The 18064-nt window shown below is 60.3% G+C and overlaps 1 protein-coding gene across 1 annotated transcript in view; it reads left to right on the forward strand.

Moving 5' to 3' along the window:
• The window catches only part of CACNA1A (calcium voltage-gated channel subunit alpha1 A), a 52369-nt gene that overhangs the window by 22862 nt on the left and 11443 nt on the right, over positions 1-18064 (forward strand). Inside the window, exons 21-37 of the mRNA XM_086871247.1 lie at positions 1022-1163; positions 2114-2243; positions 3037-3096; positions 3181-3287; positions 5203-5302; positions 5402-5562; positions 5631-5771; positions 6797-6998; positions 7091-7255; positions 8502-8612; positions 8879-8962; positions 9063-9179; positions 9595-9660; positions 10241-10341; positions 11589-11739; positions 12646-12773; positions 13815-13911. Coding sequence (XP_086727373.1) covers positions 1022-1163; positions 2114-2243; positions 3037-3096; positions 3181-3287; positions 5203-5302; positions 5402-5562; positions 5631-5771; positions 6797-6998; positions 7091-7255; positions 8502-8612; positions 8879-8962; positions 9063-9179; positions 9595-9660; positions 10241-10341; positions 11589-11739; positions 12646-12773; positions 13815-13911 — 2063 coding nt within the window. The remainder of the gene's footprint in view (positions 1-1021; positions 1164-2113; positions 2244-3036; positions 3097-3180; positions 3288-5202; positions 5303-5401; positions 5563-5630; positions 5772-6796; positions 6999-7090; positions 7256-8501; positions 8613-8878; positions 8963-9062; positions 9180-9594; positions 9661-10240; positions 10342-11588; positions 11740-12645; positions 12774-13814; positions 13912-18064) is intronic.

Here is an 18064-nt window from a genome sequence, read left to right on the forward strand (position 1 = left end):
TGACCTGGGGGGGTTCAAGGGGGGTTTAGGGGATGAGAGGGGGTTTAGGGGCTGTGAGGATGACCTGGGGGGTTCAGGGGGGCGCAGGGGGGGTTCAGGGGATGGGGGGGGGGGCGCAGGGCTGTGAGGGTGATCTGGGGGGTTCGGGGGGGTTCAAGGGGGGTTCAGGGGATGAGGGGGGGGTTTAGGGGCTGTGAGGGTGATCTGGGGGGCGCAGGGGGGGTTCAGGGGATGAGGGGGGGTCAGGGATGTGAGGGTGATCTGGGGGGCTCAGGGGGGCTCGGGGAGGCTCGGGGTGGGGGGTTTAGGGACTGTGAGGATGATCTGGGGAGCTCAGGGGGGCTCTGGGGGGGTTCAGGGGATGAGGGGGGGTTTAGGGGCTGTGAGGATGACCTGGGGGGTTCAGGGGGGCGCAGGGGGGGGTTCAGGGGATGGGGGGGGGGGCGCAGGGCTGTGAGGGTGATCTGGGGGGTTCGGGGGGGTTCAAGGGGGGTTCAGGGGATGAGGGGGGGGTTTAGGGGCTGTGAGGGTGATCTGGGGGGCGCAGGGGGGGTTCAGGGGATGAGGGGGGGTCAGGGATGTGAGGGTGATCTGGGGGGCTCAGGGGGGCTCGGGGAGGCTCGGGGTGGGGGGTTTAGGGACTGTGAGGATGATCTGGGGAGCTCAGGGGGGCTCTGGGGGGGTTCAGGGGATGAGGGGGGGTTTAGGGGCTGTGAGGGTGATCTGGGGGGCTCAGGGGAGCTCGAGGGGGACGGGGGGGTTTAGGGGATGAGGGGGGGGATTAGGGGCTGTGAGGGTGATTTGGGGGTTCAGGGGGGCTCTGGGGGGGGTTTAGGGGATGAGGTGGGGTTTAGGGGCTGTGAGGGTGATTTGGGGGTTCAGGGGGGGTTTTGGGGATGGGGGGATGACCTGGGGGGTTCAGGGGGGCGCAGGGGGGGTGAGGGGGTGTCTCAGGGCTGTGAGGGTGATTTGGGGGGCTCAGGGGGGCCCGGGGGAGTCCCTGAGGTCGCTCCCCCCGCAGTGAACAGGAACGCGAACCCCGAGCCGCTGCCCCGCAAGGAGGAAGAGGAGAAGAAGGAGGAGGAAGGCGACGGGCAGGACGAGAACGGCCCCAAGCCCATGGTGCCCTACAGCTCCATGTTCATCCTGTCCACCACCAACCCGTGAGCGCCGGGGGACAGCGGGTTCGGGGGACAGGGGGTTCGGGGGGGTCTGGGGGGGACAGGGGGGTCTGGGGGACAGAGTGGTCTGGGGGGGTCCGGGCGGGACAGGGGGGTCTGGGGGACAGTGGGTTCGGGGGGAACAGGGGGGTCCGGGGGGGGCAGCGGGGTCTGGGGGGACAGGGGGGTCTGGGGGGGTCCGGGGGGGACAGGGGGTTCGGGGGGACAGGGGAGTCTGGGGGGGTCCGGGGGTTCGGGGGGACAGGGGGGTCTGGGGGGGACAGGGGGTTCGGGGGGGACAGGGGGGTCTGGGGGGGGCAGCGGGGTCTGGGGGGACAGGGGGGTCTGGGGGGGTCCGGGGGGGACAGGGGGTTCGGGGGGACAGGGGGGTCTGGGGGGGTCCGGGGCTTCGGGGGGGCAGGGGGTTCGGGGGGGACAGGGGAATCTGGGGGGGACAGGGGGGGTCTGGGGGCGTCCGGGGGGGACAGGGGAGTCTGGGGGGGACAGAGGGGTCTGGGGGGTCCGGGCGGGACAGGGGGGTCTGGGGGACAGCGGGTTCGGCGGGGGCAGGGGGGTTCGGGGGGACAGCGGGGTCTGGGGGACAGAGGGGTCCGGGGGGACAGGGGGTTCGGGGGGGACAGAGGGGTTCGGGGGGGACAGGACAGGGGGGTCTGGGGGGACAGAGGGGTCTGGGGGGACAGAGGGGTCTGGGGGGTCTGGGGGGGGACAGCGGGGTCCGGGGGGTCCTGGCGCGGTCCGGGGGTTTCCTAGCGGGGTTCGGGGGGGGACAGGGGGGTCCGGGGGGTTCCTGGCGGGGTTCGGGGGAGGGACAGGGGGGTCCGGGGGGTTCCTGGCGGGGTTCGGGGGGTCCCGGCGGGGTGCGGGGGGGTCCCGGCGGGGTTCGGGGGGTCCTGGCGGGGTGCGGGGGTCCCCCCTCAGCGTGTGCCCCCCAGGTTCCGGCGGCTGTGTCACTACATCGTGAACCTGCGCTATTTCGAGATGTGCATCCTCATGGTGATCGCCATGAGCAGCATCGCGCTCGCCGCCGAGGACCCCGTGCAGCCCAACGCCCCCCGCAACAACGTGAGACCCCTGCCCGCCCTCTGCCGCCCGCCGCGACCCCCGCGGCAGGGGTGCTGCGGGGTCCCGGGGTGCTGGGGGTCCCGGGGTGCTGGGGGTCCCGGGGTGCTGGGGGGGGTCCTGGGGAGTCCTGGGGGGGGTCCTGGGGAGTCCAGGGGTCATGGGGGGGTCCTGGGGGGGTCCTGGGAGTCCCCGGGGTGCTGGGGGGTTCCTGGGGAGTCCCGGGGTGCTGGGGGGGTCCTGGGGGAGTCCTGGGGGGGGGGTCCTGAGGAGTCCCGGGGTGCTGGGGGGTCCTGGGGGGGTCCTGGGAACCTGGGGAGTCCTGGGGTGCTGGGGGGGTCCTGGGGGGTTCCTGAGGAGTCCCGGGGTGCTGGGGGGGGGGGGCTGAGGGGGTCCTGGGGGTTCCCGGAGTGCTGGGGGGATCTTGGGGGGGTGCTGGGGGGTCCTGGGGTGCTCGGGGGATGCTGGGGGGGTCCTGGGGACTCTCGGGGTGCTCGGGAGGTCCTGAGGAGTCCCGGGGTGCTGGGGGGGGGTGCTGAGGGGTCCTGGGGTCCTGGGGAGTCCCCAGGGTTCTGGAGGGGTCCAGGGGGGGTCCTGGGGAGTCTTGGGGTGCTCGGGGGGTCCTGGGGAGTCCTTGGGCCCTGGGGGGGTCCAGAGGGGGTCCTGGGGTTCTCGGAGTGTCCTGGGGACTCCCGGGGTGCTGGAGGGGTCCTGGGGGGGTCCCGGGGGGCTCCTGGGGATCTCCGGGTGCTGCGGCTGCCGGGGGTGTCCCATCCTTGCCCCCCCTCCCCCCCAGGTGCTGCGCTACTTCGATTACGTCTTCACGGGGGTCTTCACCTTCGAGATGGTGATCAAGGTGAGCGGGGGGAGGGTCCGCAGGGCTGGGGGGGTCCCCCCGGAGCCCCCCCTGACACCCCCTCCCCACATCATCCCCCCGCAGATGGTGGACCTGGGGCTGGTGCTTCACCAAGGTGCCTACTTCCGGGACCTGTGGAACATTCTGGATTTCATCGTGGTCAGCGGGGCTCTGGTGGCCTTCGCCTTCACGTGAGTGGCCCCGGGGGGAGGGGAGGGGGACACGGGGAGGGTGTGGGGGGGGGGTCTCCCGGTGCCGCCCCCTCCCCAAAGTGGGGTCTGTCCCGCTGCCCGCGCTCGCTGTTGTCGCTTGACGTCCGTCCTCGGCCGCTTGTCACCGCGTCTGTGTCGTCCTGTCACCGTCCCCGTCTCGGTGTGGCGGGCAACCAGGAGCAAGCCGCGAGTAAGGGCTGAGTAACCCCCGAGGGACCCTCAACCCCCCGAGGAAAGGGGGAGAATCCCCTGAGGAAAGGTGTCCGAGCAGCCTTAAAGGCTGAGCATCCCCTGAGTAAAGGCTGAGCATCCCCTGAGTAAAGGCTGAGCATCCTCTGAGTAACTGAGCAATTCTCCAAGTAAAGGCTGAGCATCCCCCGAGTAAAGGCTGAGTATTCTCTGAGTAACTGAGCAATTCTCCAAGTAAAGGCTGAGCATCCCCCGAGTAAAGGCTGAGCATCCCCCGAGTAAAGCTTGAGCATCCCCCGAGTAAAGCTTGAGCATCCCCTGAGTAAAGCTTGAGCATCCCCTGAGTAAAGGCTGAGCATCCCCTGAGTAAAGGCTGAGCATCCCCTGAGTAAAGGCTGATTATCCTCTGAGTAAATGCTGAGCATCCCCTGAGTAAAGCTTGAGCATCCCCTGAATAAAGGCTGAGCATCCTCCAAGTAAAGCTTGAGCATCCCCTGAATAAAGGCTGAGCATCCTCCAAGTAAAGCTTGAGCATCCCCTGAGTAAAGGCTGAGCATCCCCTGAGTAACTGAGCAATCCTCCAAGTAAAGGCTGAGCATCCCCCGAGTAAAGGCTGAGCATCCCCTGAGTAAAGGCTGAGCATCCCCTGAGTAAAGCTTGAGCATCCCCTGAGTAAAGCTTGAGCATGCCCCGAGTAGCTGAGCATCCCCTGAGTAAAGCTTGAGCATCCCCTGAGTAAAGCTTGAGCATCCCCTGATTAAAGGCTGAGCATCCCCTGAGTAAAGCTTGAGCATCCCCTGAGTAAAGCTTGAGCATCCCCCGAGTAGCTGAGCAACCCCTGGGTATCTGAGCAGCCCTAAAGTAAAGGCTGAGCATCCTCCTAGTAAAGACTGAGCATCCCCTGAGTAATTGGGCATCCTCTAAGTAAAGGCTGAGCATCCCATGAGTAACTGCGCATCCTGGGCTCAGCATCCCCTGAGCAACTGGGCATCCTCTAAGTAAAGGCTGAGCATCCCCTGAGTAACTGGGCATCCCCTGAGTAAAGGCTGAGCATCCCCTGAGTAACTGGGTATCCTCTAAGTAAAGGCTGAGCATCCCCTGAGTAACTGGGTATCCCCTGAGTAAAGGCTGAGCATCCCCTGAGTAACTGGGTATCCCCTGAGTAAAGGCTGAGCATCCCCTGAATAACTGGGCATCCTCTAAGTAAAGGCTGAGCATCCCATGAGTAACTGGGCCTCCTGGGCTGAGCACCTCCCATGAGACTGAGCAGCCCCCGAGTAAAGCCGGAGTAAACCCGGAGCAGACCCCGATCTCCTTCCGGGAGCTGGGGCTGCCCCGGGGGTCTCCCCCCGTCCCTCGGGGGGGTCCGGGGGTGCCAGGGGGGGGCTCTGACCGTGCCTTGTCTCTCCGCTTCTCTGCCTCCGCCGCAGGAGCAGCTCACGGTAAATCCTTCTGCCTTCGTCTCCGTCCTCGTCCTCTCCTCGTGCTCGTGCTCGTGCCTCGCTCCCCCTCCCCAAATTCCCACCCCTGACACCCCCCACACCCCCCAAAAACCGCCTCAGCTGAACGTGTGATGAGCGCGGGGGGGGGGAGGGGAGGGCGGGAAGAGGGGGGGAGGGGATGGGACACCCCCCCCCCCCAGCGGGTCCTGCTGGGGGTCCCGGGGGGGTTGCAGGGGTCCCACGCCCCCCGCTCGCCCCCGCAGCGGCAGCAGCAAAGGGAAGGACATTAACACCATCAAATCCCTGCGCGTCCTCCGCGTCCTGCGGCCCCTCAAGACCATCAAGAGGCTCCCCAAGCTCAAGGTGGGCTCCGGGGTTGGGGGGGGTGGGATAATTCCGAGGGTTATTCCGGGGGGTCCCGAGCAGCGGTGCTGAGCCCCCCCCCCACCCCACCCACCCCAGGCCGTGTTCGACTGCGTGGTGAACTCGCTGAAGAATGTCCTCAACATCCTCATCGTCTACATGCTCTTCATGTTCATCTTCGCCGTGGTGGCCGTGCAGCTCTTCAAGGGAAAGTTCTTCTACTGCACCGACGAGTCCAAGGAGTTTGAGAAGGACTGCAGGTACGGCCCGGCCGGGAGGGACCCCCCGGACCCCCCCCGGCCCTCGCCCACCGCCCCTCCCCGGGCAGGGGCGAGTACCTGGTGTACGAGAAGGACAACGAGGTGAAGGCGCAGAAGCGCGAGTGGAAGAAGTACGAGTTCCACTACGACAACGTGCTCTGGGCGCTGCTCACGCTCTTCACCGTCTCCACCGGAGAGGGGTGGCCGCAGTAAGGCTGTGGGGATTTGGGGCTGGGGGCTCCGGAGGGGTCTGGGGGGGGTGGGGCAGAGGGACCCCCAGCCCGTCCCACAGTGAGGCTGAAGGGATTTGGGGCTGGGGGCTGCAGAGGGGTCTGCGGGCTCCAGAGGGGTCGGGGGCAAGCAGAGGGATTTGGGTCTGGGGGCTCCAGAGGGGTCTGGGGGGCAGCAGAGGGACCCCCAGCCCGTCCCACAGTGAGGCTGCAGGGATTTGGGTCTAGGGTCTCCAGAGGGCTCTGGGGGCTACAGAGGGACCCCCAGCCCCTCGCTGCCCCTGCAGGGATTTGGGTCTGGGGGCTCCAGAGGGATTTGGGTCTGGGGTCTCCAGAGTGACCCCCAGCCCCTTGCTGCCCCCGCAGGGATTTGGGTCTGGGGACTCCGGAGGGTTCTGGGGGCTCCAGAGGGATTTGGGTCTGGGGGCTCCAGAGGGATTTGGGTCTGGGGGCTCCAGAGGGACCCCCAGCCCGTCCCACAGTAAGGCTGCAGGGATTTGGGTCTGGGGGCTCCAGAGGGTTCTGGGGGCTCCAGTGGGACCCCAGCCCCTCGCTGCCCCCGCAGGGAGTTGGGTCTGGGGTCTCCAGAGGGATTTGGGTCTGGGGGCTCCAGAGGGATTTGGGTCTGGGGGCTCCAGAGGGACCCCCAGCCCCTCGCTGCCCCTGCAGGGATTTGAGTTTGGGGTCTCCAGAGGGATTTGGGTCTGGGGTCTCCAGAGGGATTTGGGTCTGGGGGCTCCAGAGGGTTCTGGGGGCTCCAGAGGGATTTGGGTCTGGGGGCTCCAGAGGGATTTGGGTCTGGGGTCTCCAGAGGGACCCCCAGCCCCTCGCTGCCCCCACAGGGATTTGGGTCTGGGGTCTCCAGAGGGACCCCCAGCCCCTTGCTGCCCCCGCAGGGATTTGGGTCTGGGGGCTCCAGAGGGACCCCCAGCCCCTCGCTGCCCCCGCAGGGATTTGGGTCTGGGGGCTCCAGAGGGACCCCCAGCCCCTCGCTGCCCCCACAGGGTCCTCAAGCACTCTGTGGACGCCACGTACGAGAACCAGGGCCCGAGCCCCGGGTACCGCATGGAGATGTCCATCTTCTACGTCGTCTATTTCGTCGTCTTCCCCTTCTTCTTCGTCAACATCTTCGTGGCCCTCATCATCATCACCTTCCAGGAGCAGGGCGACAAGATGATGGAGGAGTACAGCCTGGAGAAGAACGAGGTGGGGGCGAGCGGCCTCGGCTCTGCGCGAATTTGGGGAGGGGTCCGCACCAGGGTGGGTGACGCCCCCGCCGTGTGTCCCCCTCCCCACAGAGAGCATGCATCGACTTCGCCATCAGCGCCAAACCGCTGACCCGGCACATGCCCCAGAACCGCCAGAGCTTCCAGTACCGCATGTGGCAGTTCGTGGTGTCGCCGCCCTTCGAGTACACCATCATGGCCATGATCGCCCTCAACACCATCGTGCTCATGATGAAGGTGGGTGGGGATGGGGCTGGGGGGGCCGGGGAGCCCCCCCGGGGGGGTTTGCAGCCCCCCGTGAGCCCCCCCAGGGTGTTTGCAGAGCCCCCTGAGCCCCCCCAGGGTGTTTGCAGCCCCCCCTGAGCCCCTCCAAGGGTGTTCCCAGCCCCTCCTGAGCCCCCCCGGGGGTGTTTGCAGCCCCCCGTGAGCTCTCCTGGGTCTCCCCAGTTCTGCAGCCCCCCCTGAGCCCTCCTGGGCGTGTTTGCAGCCCCCCCAGGGGTGTTTGCAGCCCCCCGTGAGCCCCTCCGGGGGTGTTTGCAGCCCCTCCTGAGCCCCCCCAGGGTGTTTGCAGAGCCCCCTGAGCCCCTCCAAGGGTGTTCCCAGCCCCTCCTGAGCCCCCCCCGGGGGTGTTCGCAGCCCCCCTGAGTCCCCCCGGGGGTGTTCGCAGCCCCCCGTGAGCCCTCCTGGGTCTCCCTGTTTCTACAGCCCCCCCTGAGCCCCCCCGGGGGTGTTCCGTGCCCCCCCGGGTCTCCCCGGTTCTGCAGCCCCCCGAGTTTGTCCTGGAGAGTGGATCTGATCTTCTCCGGGTCCATTCCTGGGTCCTGGCCTTGTCCTGCACCTCTGTTCCCCCTGGGAGCTGTTCTGGTCCCCTGGGGACACCCCTGGAGCTGTCCCTGTCCCCCTGGGGACACCCCCAGGATCCATCCCCTGTCCTGGGATCACCCCTGGGGCTGTCCCTGTCCCCCGGGGCTGTCGCTGTCCCCCTGGGGCCGCCCCCTCCCCACACCCCTGTCCCTCTGGGGCTGTCCCTGTCCCCCGGGGCTGTCCCTGTCCCCCTGGGTCTGTCCCTGTCCCCCGGGGCTGTCCCTGTCCCCCTGGGGACACCCCCAGGATCCATCCCCTGCCCCAGGATCACCCCTGGGTCTGTCCCTGTCCCCCGGGGCTGTCCCTGTCCCCCTGGGGCTGTCCCTGTCCCCCTGGGATCACCCCTGGGGCTGTCCCTGTCCCCCTGAGGCTGTCCCTGTCCCTCTGGGGACACCCTTGGGGCTGTCCCTGTCCCCCCGGGGACACCCTTGGGGCTGTCCCTTTCCCCCCGGGGACACCCTTGGGGCTGTCCCTTTCCCCCTGGGGACACCCTTGGGGCTGTCCCTGTCCCCCTGGGATCACCCCTGGGGCTGTCCCTGTCTCCCAGGGCTGTCCCTGTCCCCCAGGGGCCGCCCCCTCCCCACACCCCTGTCCCCACGTTCCCGCGCTGTCCCCGCAGTTCTACGACGCCTCCGACACCTACGAGTACGTTCTCAAGATGTTCAACAACGTCTTCACCTCCCTCTTCTCCCTCGAGTGTCTCCTCAAGATCATGGCCTTCGGTGTCCTGGTACGGGGGACCCCGGGCTTGGGGGGACCCCCAGACCGCCGGGGCAGCCTCAGGGACCCCCCAAAACCTGGGGGGACCCCAAAACCTCGGGAGACCCCGAGACCTCGGGAGATCCCGGGGAGCTGACGGGACGAGCGCCCCAGATCTGTCCCCGGGATCTCGGGGGGATCTCAGGGATCCACCCTGAGGTTTGGGGGGTCCAGCTCGGGGGTACCCCAAGATCCGGGACCCCACATCCCTTTTCCCCCCCCCTTCCCCTTTCCCAGAATTATTTCCGCGACGCCTGGAACATCTTCGACTTCGTGACGGTGCTGGGCAGCATCACGGACATCCTGGTGACGGAGTTCGGGGTGGGTGGGGACCCCCTCCCCTCTCCTCCCCTCCCCCGGCCCCGTTCTCGGGGTTCCCTTCCCCCCTCACCCCATTTTTGTGTCCCCCCCCCCCAACCAGAACAATTTCATCAACCTGAGCTTCCTGCGCCTGTTCCGCGCCGCCCGGCTCATCAAGCTCCTGCGCCAGGGCTACACCATCCGCATCCTGCTCTGGACCTTCGTCCAGTCCTTCAAGGTGACCCCAAAACCCCCCTGGGCCCCCCAAAACCCCCCAGGAACCCCAAATCCCCTCTCAAACCCCCAAACCCCCCAACCCCCCTGGGCCCCCCGGCTCATCAAGCTCCTGCGCCAGGGCTACACCATCCGCATCCTGCTCTGGACCTTCGTCCAGTCCTTCAAGGTGACCCCAAAACCCCCCTGGGCCCCCCAAAACCCCCCCGGGGGTCCCCCCTGGATCCCCGAGCCCCCCCTGGGCCCCCCAAACCCCCCCTGTGCCCCCCAAATCCCCCCGTCCTCCCAAACCCCCCCTGACCTCCCAACCTCCCCCAGACCCCCAAACCCCCCTCGGGGATCCCCCCTGGCCCCCCAAAGCCTCCCTGGCCCCCCAAATCCCCCCCGTCCCCCCCTGACCGTCCCCGCTGTGTCTCCAGGCCCTGCCCTACGTGTGCCTGCTGATCGCCATGCTGTTCTTCATCTACGCCATCATCGGCATGCAGGTGAGACCCCCGACAGGTGAGACCCCCCCCGGGGGGGGCAGGTGAGACCCCCGACAGGTGAGACCCCCGGGGGGGGCAGGTGCTCCCCCCAGGTCCAAGTGCCCCCCCCAGGTCCAGGTGCCCCCCCCAGGTCCAGGTGACACTCCCAGGTCCAGATGACCCCCCAGGTCCAGGTGACACCCCTGGGGTACCAATGACACCCCCAGGTCCAGGTGCCCCCCCCAGGTCCAGGTGACACCCCCAGGTCCAGGTGACCCCCCCAGGGGTACAGGTGACACCCCCAGGTCCAGGTGACACCCCCAGGGGTACAGATGACACCCCCAGGTACAGATGACACCCCCAGGGGTCCAGGTAACCCCCCCAGGTCCAGGTGACCCCCCAGGGGTCCAGGTGCCCCCCCAGGTCCAGGTGCCCCCCCAGGTCCAGGTGCCCCCCCAGGGGTCCAGGTGCCCCCCCAGGTCCAGGTGCCCCCCCAGGGGTACAGGTGACACCCCAGGTCCAGGTGCCCCCCCAGGGGTACAGATGACACCCCAGGTCCAGGTGCCCTCCCAGCCCCCCCGAGCTGTCCCCACACCCGCAGGTGTTCGGGAACATCGGGATCGAGGAGGAGGACGATGAATCGGCCATCACCCAACACAACAACTTCAGAACCTTCTTCCAGGCGCTGATGCTGCTCTTCAGGTGAGCCGGGCTGGCACCCACCGTCACCTGGGGTCACCTGGGGTCACCCTGTGTCACCCCGTGTCACCCTGTGTCACCCTGTGTCATCCCACTGTCACCCCGTGTCACCCTGTGTCACCCCACTGTCACCTGGTGTTACCTGGTGTCACCCCGGTGTCACCCCATGTCACCCCGTGTCACCCCATGTCACCCCAGTGTCACCTGGTGTCACCCCAGTGTCACCCCAGTGTCACCCCATGTCACCCCATGTCACCCCAGTGCTACCCTGATATCACCCGGGTACCCAGTGTCACCCCTGTGTCACCCCGGTGTCACCCGGATATCACCTGGGTACCCAGTGTCACCCCAGTGTCACCCCAGTGTCACCCCAGTGTCACCGTGGTGTCATCCTGTGTCACCCAGTGTCACCCAGTGTCACCCGGTGTCACCCCAGCATCACCCAGGTACCCAGTGCCCCCCCAGCACGGTCCACAGTGCCACCCAGTGTCACCCTGGTGTCACCCACCCCATGAGATCTGCGCCGCTGTGTCCCCTCCCCATGTCCACCCCTGTGTCCCCCCCGTGACTGTCACATGTCACACGTCACATGTCACATGTGTGTCCCCAGGAGTGCCACGGGCGAGGCGTGTCACGAGATCATGCTGTGTCACATGTCACACGTGTGTCCCCAGGAGTGCCACGGGCGAGGCGTGGCACGAGATCATGCTGTGTCACATGTCACACGTGTGTCCCCAGGAGTGCCACGGGCGAGGCGTGGCACGAGATCATGCTGTGTCACATGTCACACGTGTGTCCCCAGGAGCGCCACCGGCGAGGCGTGGCACGAGATCATGCTGTGTCACATGTCATACGTGTGTCCCCAGGAGCGCCACCGGCGAGGCGTGGCACGAGATCATGCTGTGTCACATGTCATACGTGTGTCCCCAGGAGCGCCACGGGCGAGGCGTGGCACGAGATCATGCTGTGTCACATGTCACACGTGTGTCCCCAGGAGTGCCACGGGCGAGGCGTGGCACGAGATCATGCTGTGTCACATGTCACACGTGTGTCCCCAGGAGTGCCACGGGCGAGGCGTGGCACGAGATCATGCTGTGTCACATGTCACACGTGTGTCCCCAGGAGTGCCACGGGCGAGGCGTGGCACGAGATCATGCTGTGTCACATGTCACACGTGTGTCCCCAGGAGTGCCACGGGTGAGGCGTGGCACGAGATCATGCTGTGTCACATGTCACACGTGTGTCCCCAGGAGTGCCACGGGCGAGGCGTGGCACGAGATCATGCTGTCGTGCCTGAGCGGGAAGCCGTGCGATGAGAATTCCGGCATCAAGGAGGACGAGTGCGGCAACGAGTTCGCCTATTTCTACTTCGTGTCCTTCATCTTCCTCTGCTCCTTCCTGGTGAGCGCTGGGGGGGTCCCCAAATCCCCCCTGTGCACCCTCAGACCCCCCTGTGCCCCCCAAATCCTCCCTGTGCCCCCCCAGTGCCCCCCAAATCCCCCCTGTGTCCCCCCAGTGCCCCCCAAATCCCCCCTGTGCCCTCAGACCCCCCTGTGCCCCCCAAATCCCTCCTGTGCCCCCCCAGTGCCCCCCAAATCCCCCCTGTGCCCCCCAAATCCCCACTGTGCCCCCAGACCCGAAACTCTCCCGTGCCCCCCAGACCCACCCCGTGTCTCCAAATCCCCCCCCAGTGCCCCCAGACCCCCTCTGTGCCCCCAGACCCAAATCCCCCCCAGTGCCCCCAGACCCCCTCTGTGCCCCCAGACCCAAAACCACCCCCAGTGCCCCCCCAGACCCCCCCCAGCGCCCCCAGACCCTGCTCCTTCCTGGTGAGCCCCCCGAGGGGATCCCCAGTCCTCCCCCGTGCCCCCCAGACCCAAAACCACCCCCAGTGCCCCCAGATCCCCTCTGTGCCCCCAGACCCAAATCCTCCCCCAGTGCCCCCAGACCCCCTCTGTGCCCCCAGACCCAAATCCCCCCCCAGTGCCCCCAGACCCAAATCCCCCCCCAGTGCCCCCAGACCCCCTCTGTGCCCCCAGACCCAAATCCCCCCCCAATGCCCCCAGACCCCACTCCTTCCCTCATCCCTCTCCTCTCCCTGGAGGTTCTGGGGGGCTCTGGGGGCCCCGCGCCCCCCTCTCCGCCCCCTGAGCCCCCTCCCCGAGCCCACCCTTTCACCCCCCCGAGCCCCCTCCCCGCCCCCCTGAGACCCCTCCCCGCGCCCCCTGAGCCCCCTCCCCGCGCCCCCCCTTTCACCCCCCCCGAGCCCCCTCCCCGCCCCCCTGAGCCCCCTCCCCGCCCCCGCAGATGCTGAACCTGTTCGTGGCCGTCATCATGGACAACTTCGAGTACCTGACCCGCGACTCGTCCATCCTGGGCCCGCACCACCTGGACGAGTACGTGCGGGTCTGGGCCGAGTACGACCCCGCGGCCTGGTAAGGACCCCCGGGGGGCGCGGGGGGGCTCAGGGACACCCCCGGAGCCCGGGGACACCCCTGGACCCTGCGGAACCCTCCCAGGGGACACCCCCGGGGACCCCTCCCAGGGGACACCCCCGGACCCCCTGACCCCTCCCCGGGGATACCCCCGGACTGCGGGGACACCCCCGGACCCCGCAGACCCCTCCCTGGGGACACCCCAGGACCCCTCCCCAGCTCAGGTGACACTCCCGGACCCCCGACCCCTCCCCGGGGACACCCCCGGACCCCGCAGACCCCTCCCTGGGGACACCCCCGGACCCCTCCCCAGCACCGGGGACACCCCCGGACCCCTCCCAGGGGACACCCCCGGACCCCCGGACCCCTCCCCGGGGACACCCCCGGACCCCCGGACCCCTCCCAGGGGACACGGGGGGGTCGCGTCCCGGTCCCCGCGGGGTCTCCGTGGGGAGGGGGCAGAAACGGCACCCGAGACTCCCCCGAGCCCCCCCCGGTGTGTCCCCCCTCCCCAGCAGGGGCTTCCACGCCCCCTCCCCAGCAGCTGAAGGGATCCTTTAGGGGTCCCGAGTGGTCCCTGGAGCCCCCGGGGAGGGGAGAATGGGGGGCCCGAATCATCTCGGGGGGGTCCTGGGGGGTCCTGTAGCCCCCGCCCCATCCCGGGGGGGTTTCTGGGCGGGGGTCTCCGATCCCCAAACCTCCCCTAAGGTACCCCTCAAGTCCGGGGGGGTTTCGGGGCGGGGGTCTCCGATCCCCAAACCTCCCCTTAGGTGCCCCTCCCTGCCCGGGGGGGTTCCGGGGCGGGGGTCTCCGATTCCCAAACCTCCCCTAAGGCCCGGGGGGTTCCCGGGGGGTCCCGGGGGGGTTCCGAGGTGGGGGTCTCTGATTCCCAAACCTCCCCTTTGGTGCCCCTCCGTGCCCGGGGGGGTTCCGGGGCGGGGGTCTCCGATCCCCAAACCTCCCCATCCCCCACTACGGTGCCTCTCCCGGCCGGGGGGGGTCCCGGGGGGTCCCGCCCCCACTAACGTGTGTCTCTTGCAGCGGGCGCATCCACTACCGGGACATGTACAGTTTGTTGCGCGTGATCTCCCCTCCCCTGGGGCTGGGCAAGAAATGCCCCCATAGGGTGGCCTGCAAGGTTCGCCCCCCGCGCCCCCCGCCCGGGGCTGGAATGCGCTTCCCGGTGCCGTATATACATATACGTGCCGTATATCTATATACCCCCGGCATGGAGCCCCCCCCGCCCCGCCCCGCCCCCCCTGCGCGACCCCCCCCGGCATGGGGAACCCCCCCCCCTCCCCCCGGCATGGGGAACCCACCCCGGCATGGGGAAACCACCCCCCCAACCCCCCCGCCCTGCGCGACCCCCTGGCATGGGGAACCCCCCCCATTGGGGAGCCTTAAATTGGGGAACCCCCCCGGTATGGGGAACCTCCCATGGGGACCCCCAAATAGGGGAAACCCCCCATTGGGGCGCCCTAAATTGGGGAACCCCCGCCATTGGGGAATCTCAAAGTGGGGAACGCCCCGGTATGGGGAACCCAAAGTGGGGAACCTCCCTGGCATGGGGAACCCCCCCCATTGGGGAGCCTTAAATTGGGGAACCCCCCCGGTATGGGGAACCCCAAATTGGGGAACCCAAAATTGGGGAACCCCCCCCCGGTATGGGGAACCCCAAACTGGGGAATCCCCCTGGCATGGGGAACCCCCCCAATTGGGGAATCCCAAAGTGGGGAAGCCCCCTGGCATGGGGAACCCCCCCAATTGGGGAGCCCTAAATTGGGGAACCCCCCCGGTATGGGGAACCCCCCCATGGGGAACCCCGAATTGGGGAACCCTCAGTCATGGGGAACCCCCGGTATGGGGGAACCCCCCCCATTGGGGCACCTCAAACTGGGGAACCCCCTCGGTATGGGGCACCCCCAAATTGGGGTCCCCATGGGGGCACCCTCCATTGGGGAACCCCAAATTGGGGAACCCCCATTGGGGACCCCCAAATTGAGGAACCTCAAACTGAGGAAGCCCCCCGGGTATGGGGACCCCCAAATTGAGGAACCCCCCTTTGAGGACCCCTCCCCATTGGGTCACCCCAAACTGGGGACCCCCTGCCATGGATCACCCCCAAATTGGGGACCCCTCCCCATTGGGTCACCCCAAACTGGGGACCCCCTGCCATGGGTCACTCCCAAATTGGGGACCCCTCCCCATTGGGTCACCCCCAAACTGGGGACCCCTCCCCATGGGTCACCCCCAAATTGGGGACCCCTCCCCATTGGGTCACCCCCACACTGGGGACCCCTCCCCATTGGGTCACCCCAAATTGGGGACCCCTCCCCATTGGGTCACCCCCAAATTGGGGACCCCCTGCCATGGGTCACCCCCAAACTGGGGACCCCTCCCCAAATTGGGGCCCCCCCGAGATGGGAATTTCTGGCCTCGCTTTGGGTTCTGGTTTTGTTCATTTTTGGGGTTCGGTTCCTCGTTGCATTTTTGTTCTCGGGGTTTTTTATTTTTTTTTTTTGTTGTGAAATTATTTTTGGTTTTGAAATCGTTATTCAGGTTTTTATTTGCATTATTTAATTTTTTTAATTATTCAATTTTTAAATTATTCTATTTTTTCATAATTTCATTTTTTCATCATCTTTTTCATTATTCAATTTTTCCATTATTCAATTTTTTCATTATTCAATTTTTTCATGATTTAATTTTATTATTTAATTTTTCTATTATTCAATTTTTTCATAATTTAATGTTTGCATTATTTAATGTTTTCATTACTCAATTATTTCATTATTAATTTTTTTAATTATTCAATTTTTCCATTACTCAATTTTTTCATTATTTAATATTTTCATTATTTAATTTTTTAATTATTCAATTTTTCCATTATTCAAATTTTCATCCTTTAATTTTTTCATTCTTCAATTTTTTCATCATTAAATTTTTTAATTATTCAATTCTTTCATAATTTAATGTTTTCATTATTTAATTTTTTAATTATCCCATTTTTCCATTACTCAATTTTTTCATTATTTAATTTTTTAATTATTCGATTTTTCCATTACTCAATTTTTTCATGATTCATTTTTTTCCTTATTCGATTTTTTTTGCATTATTCAATTATTTCGTTATTATTTCCCCCTAATTAATTTTTCTCATTATTAAATTATTTATTAACTTATCAGTTATTTTCATGGTAAAATTTTTTCGTTCTCAAATTTTTTCATTATCGAATTCTTCCATTATTTAATTATTTCATTGAACAATTATTGGATTATTTAATTTTTTATTACTTAATTATTTAAATGTTTAATTTTCAATATTTTATTTTTTATTATTTTTTTGTGGTTTTAATTATTTAAATATTTATTTCCCTCTTTGAAATCTTCATTATTTATTTCATTATTTAATTTTTTCCTTTTTTAAAATCATTTCATTTTTATTCCTTTATCAATTTTTATTATTTAACTATTCCGATATTTGTTTTCCATTATTTAATTTCCATTATTCATTATTTCGTCATTTAATTTAATTATTTGTCATTCTTTCGTTATTTAATTATTTAAATATTCGATTGTTTGATTAAATATTTGATTATTTAATTATTGGATTATTGGATTATTTAACTATTTAATTTTAATTAATGTTTTTCATTTGTTCATTACTCAATTAAAGTTTTCATTATTCCATTGTTTGATTTTTTTCATTATTTAATTATTGTCATTAATTAATTACTTCCATTAATTAATTATTTTCCCGGCTTCCTTTCATGCTTTAATTATTTTCATTATCTAATTATTTATGTTGTTATTTCCCTTAATTAATTTCCTTTGTTCCTTCATTCTTTTTATCTTCTTAATTATTTTTTATTACTTAAATATTTTTATTATTTAATTTTCTCACCCTGTTGTTTTCTTCCTTTTATCCTTCTCACTGCTAAAATTGTTATTTTATTATTTTATTTTATTTTATTTTATTTTATTTTATTTTATTTTATTAATTTAATTTGATCTTATTTTATTTTATTTTAATTTATTTATTTAATTTAATTAAATGAATTGAAATAATTAAATAAATTTTTAAAAAATTATTTTGTTATTTAAATTATTTTTAATCATTTAATTATTGCCATTTTTCTCATAATCCTTATCAATTTATTGGTTTTATTAATAATTCGATGTATTATTTAATTTATTTATTATTATCACTTATAATTGGTTTTATTAATTTCTATTATTTTTCATCAGTTTCAGTTATAAAATCATCGTATTATTTTTTATTACTTTATTTTTATGCCATTAATTTTATATCATTTTATTCTCCTGTTTTTTATTTCTTTTCATGACTCAACCGATTTTTCTTAATTTACAAATTATTTAAAACTTCTCTTATTTTTTATCATTATCCGGATTTTTTTATCATTTTTATTTTTCTCTATTTTCATTTGGTTTTCACCAATGAAAATAATAAAAAGTAAACAGAACAACATAGAAATAAAATATATAAAATGATAAAAAGTAAAAAAATAATAGCAATAAAAATAATCGTTATTTTTATATATTTTATATAATATTAATAATTATTATAATATAATATATTATATATAATTTATGTAGTTATACCTATAAATAAATATATATATAATTTATATAATATTATAATATTTAAATATATCGAATAAATAATAATTATTATTATTTTTATTGCCATTATTACCGTTACTTTTTATTATTTCCATTTTTTATTCTCGTTCTTTTTACCTTTGATTATTTTTATTTATCATTTATTACCGCTATTATTTAATTACTTTTCATTTCCCCTTTTAACTTTTCTCCTTTCTGAACTTTTTCCTCCTTTTCATTTCCTCCATTTCCATTTCTTTTTTAACGTTTTTTTCACCTTTTAATTAGTTTTTTCCCACTTTTTTTGCATCCACACCCCCTCATTTTCCTTTTTCACCCTTTAATTTTCCCCATCCCCTTTTCCACCTCTTTTTATTCTTCCCAACCCTCACGCCCAATCCCATCTTCACCTTTTATCATTTCCGTTATCCCAATTTTTTAAATCACCTTTACCGTTTTTTCACCTTTTAATTCGTTTTTTCCCACTTTTTTTGCATCCACACACCCTCATTTTCCTTTTTCACCCTTTAATTTTCCCCATCACCTTTTCCACCTCTTTTTACTCTTCCCAACCCTCACCTCCAATCCCATTTTCACCTTTTATCATTTCCGTTATCCCGATTTTTTTAATCACTTTATTTTTTTTTTTTCGCCAAATTTCCTTTATAT

The sequence above is a fragment of the Cyanistes caeruleus genome, chromosome 35, assembly GCF_971803275.1.
Source record: "Cyanistes caeruleus chromosome 35, bCyaCae1.hap1.1, whole genome shotgun sequence".
In the NCBI taxonomy this organism is placed as follows: domain Eukaryota; kingdom Metazoa; phylum Chordata; class Aves; order Passeriformes; family Paridae; genus Cyanistes; species Cyanistes caeruleus.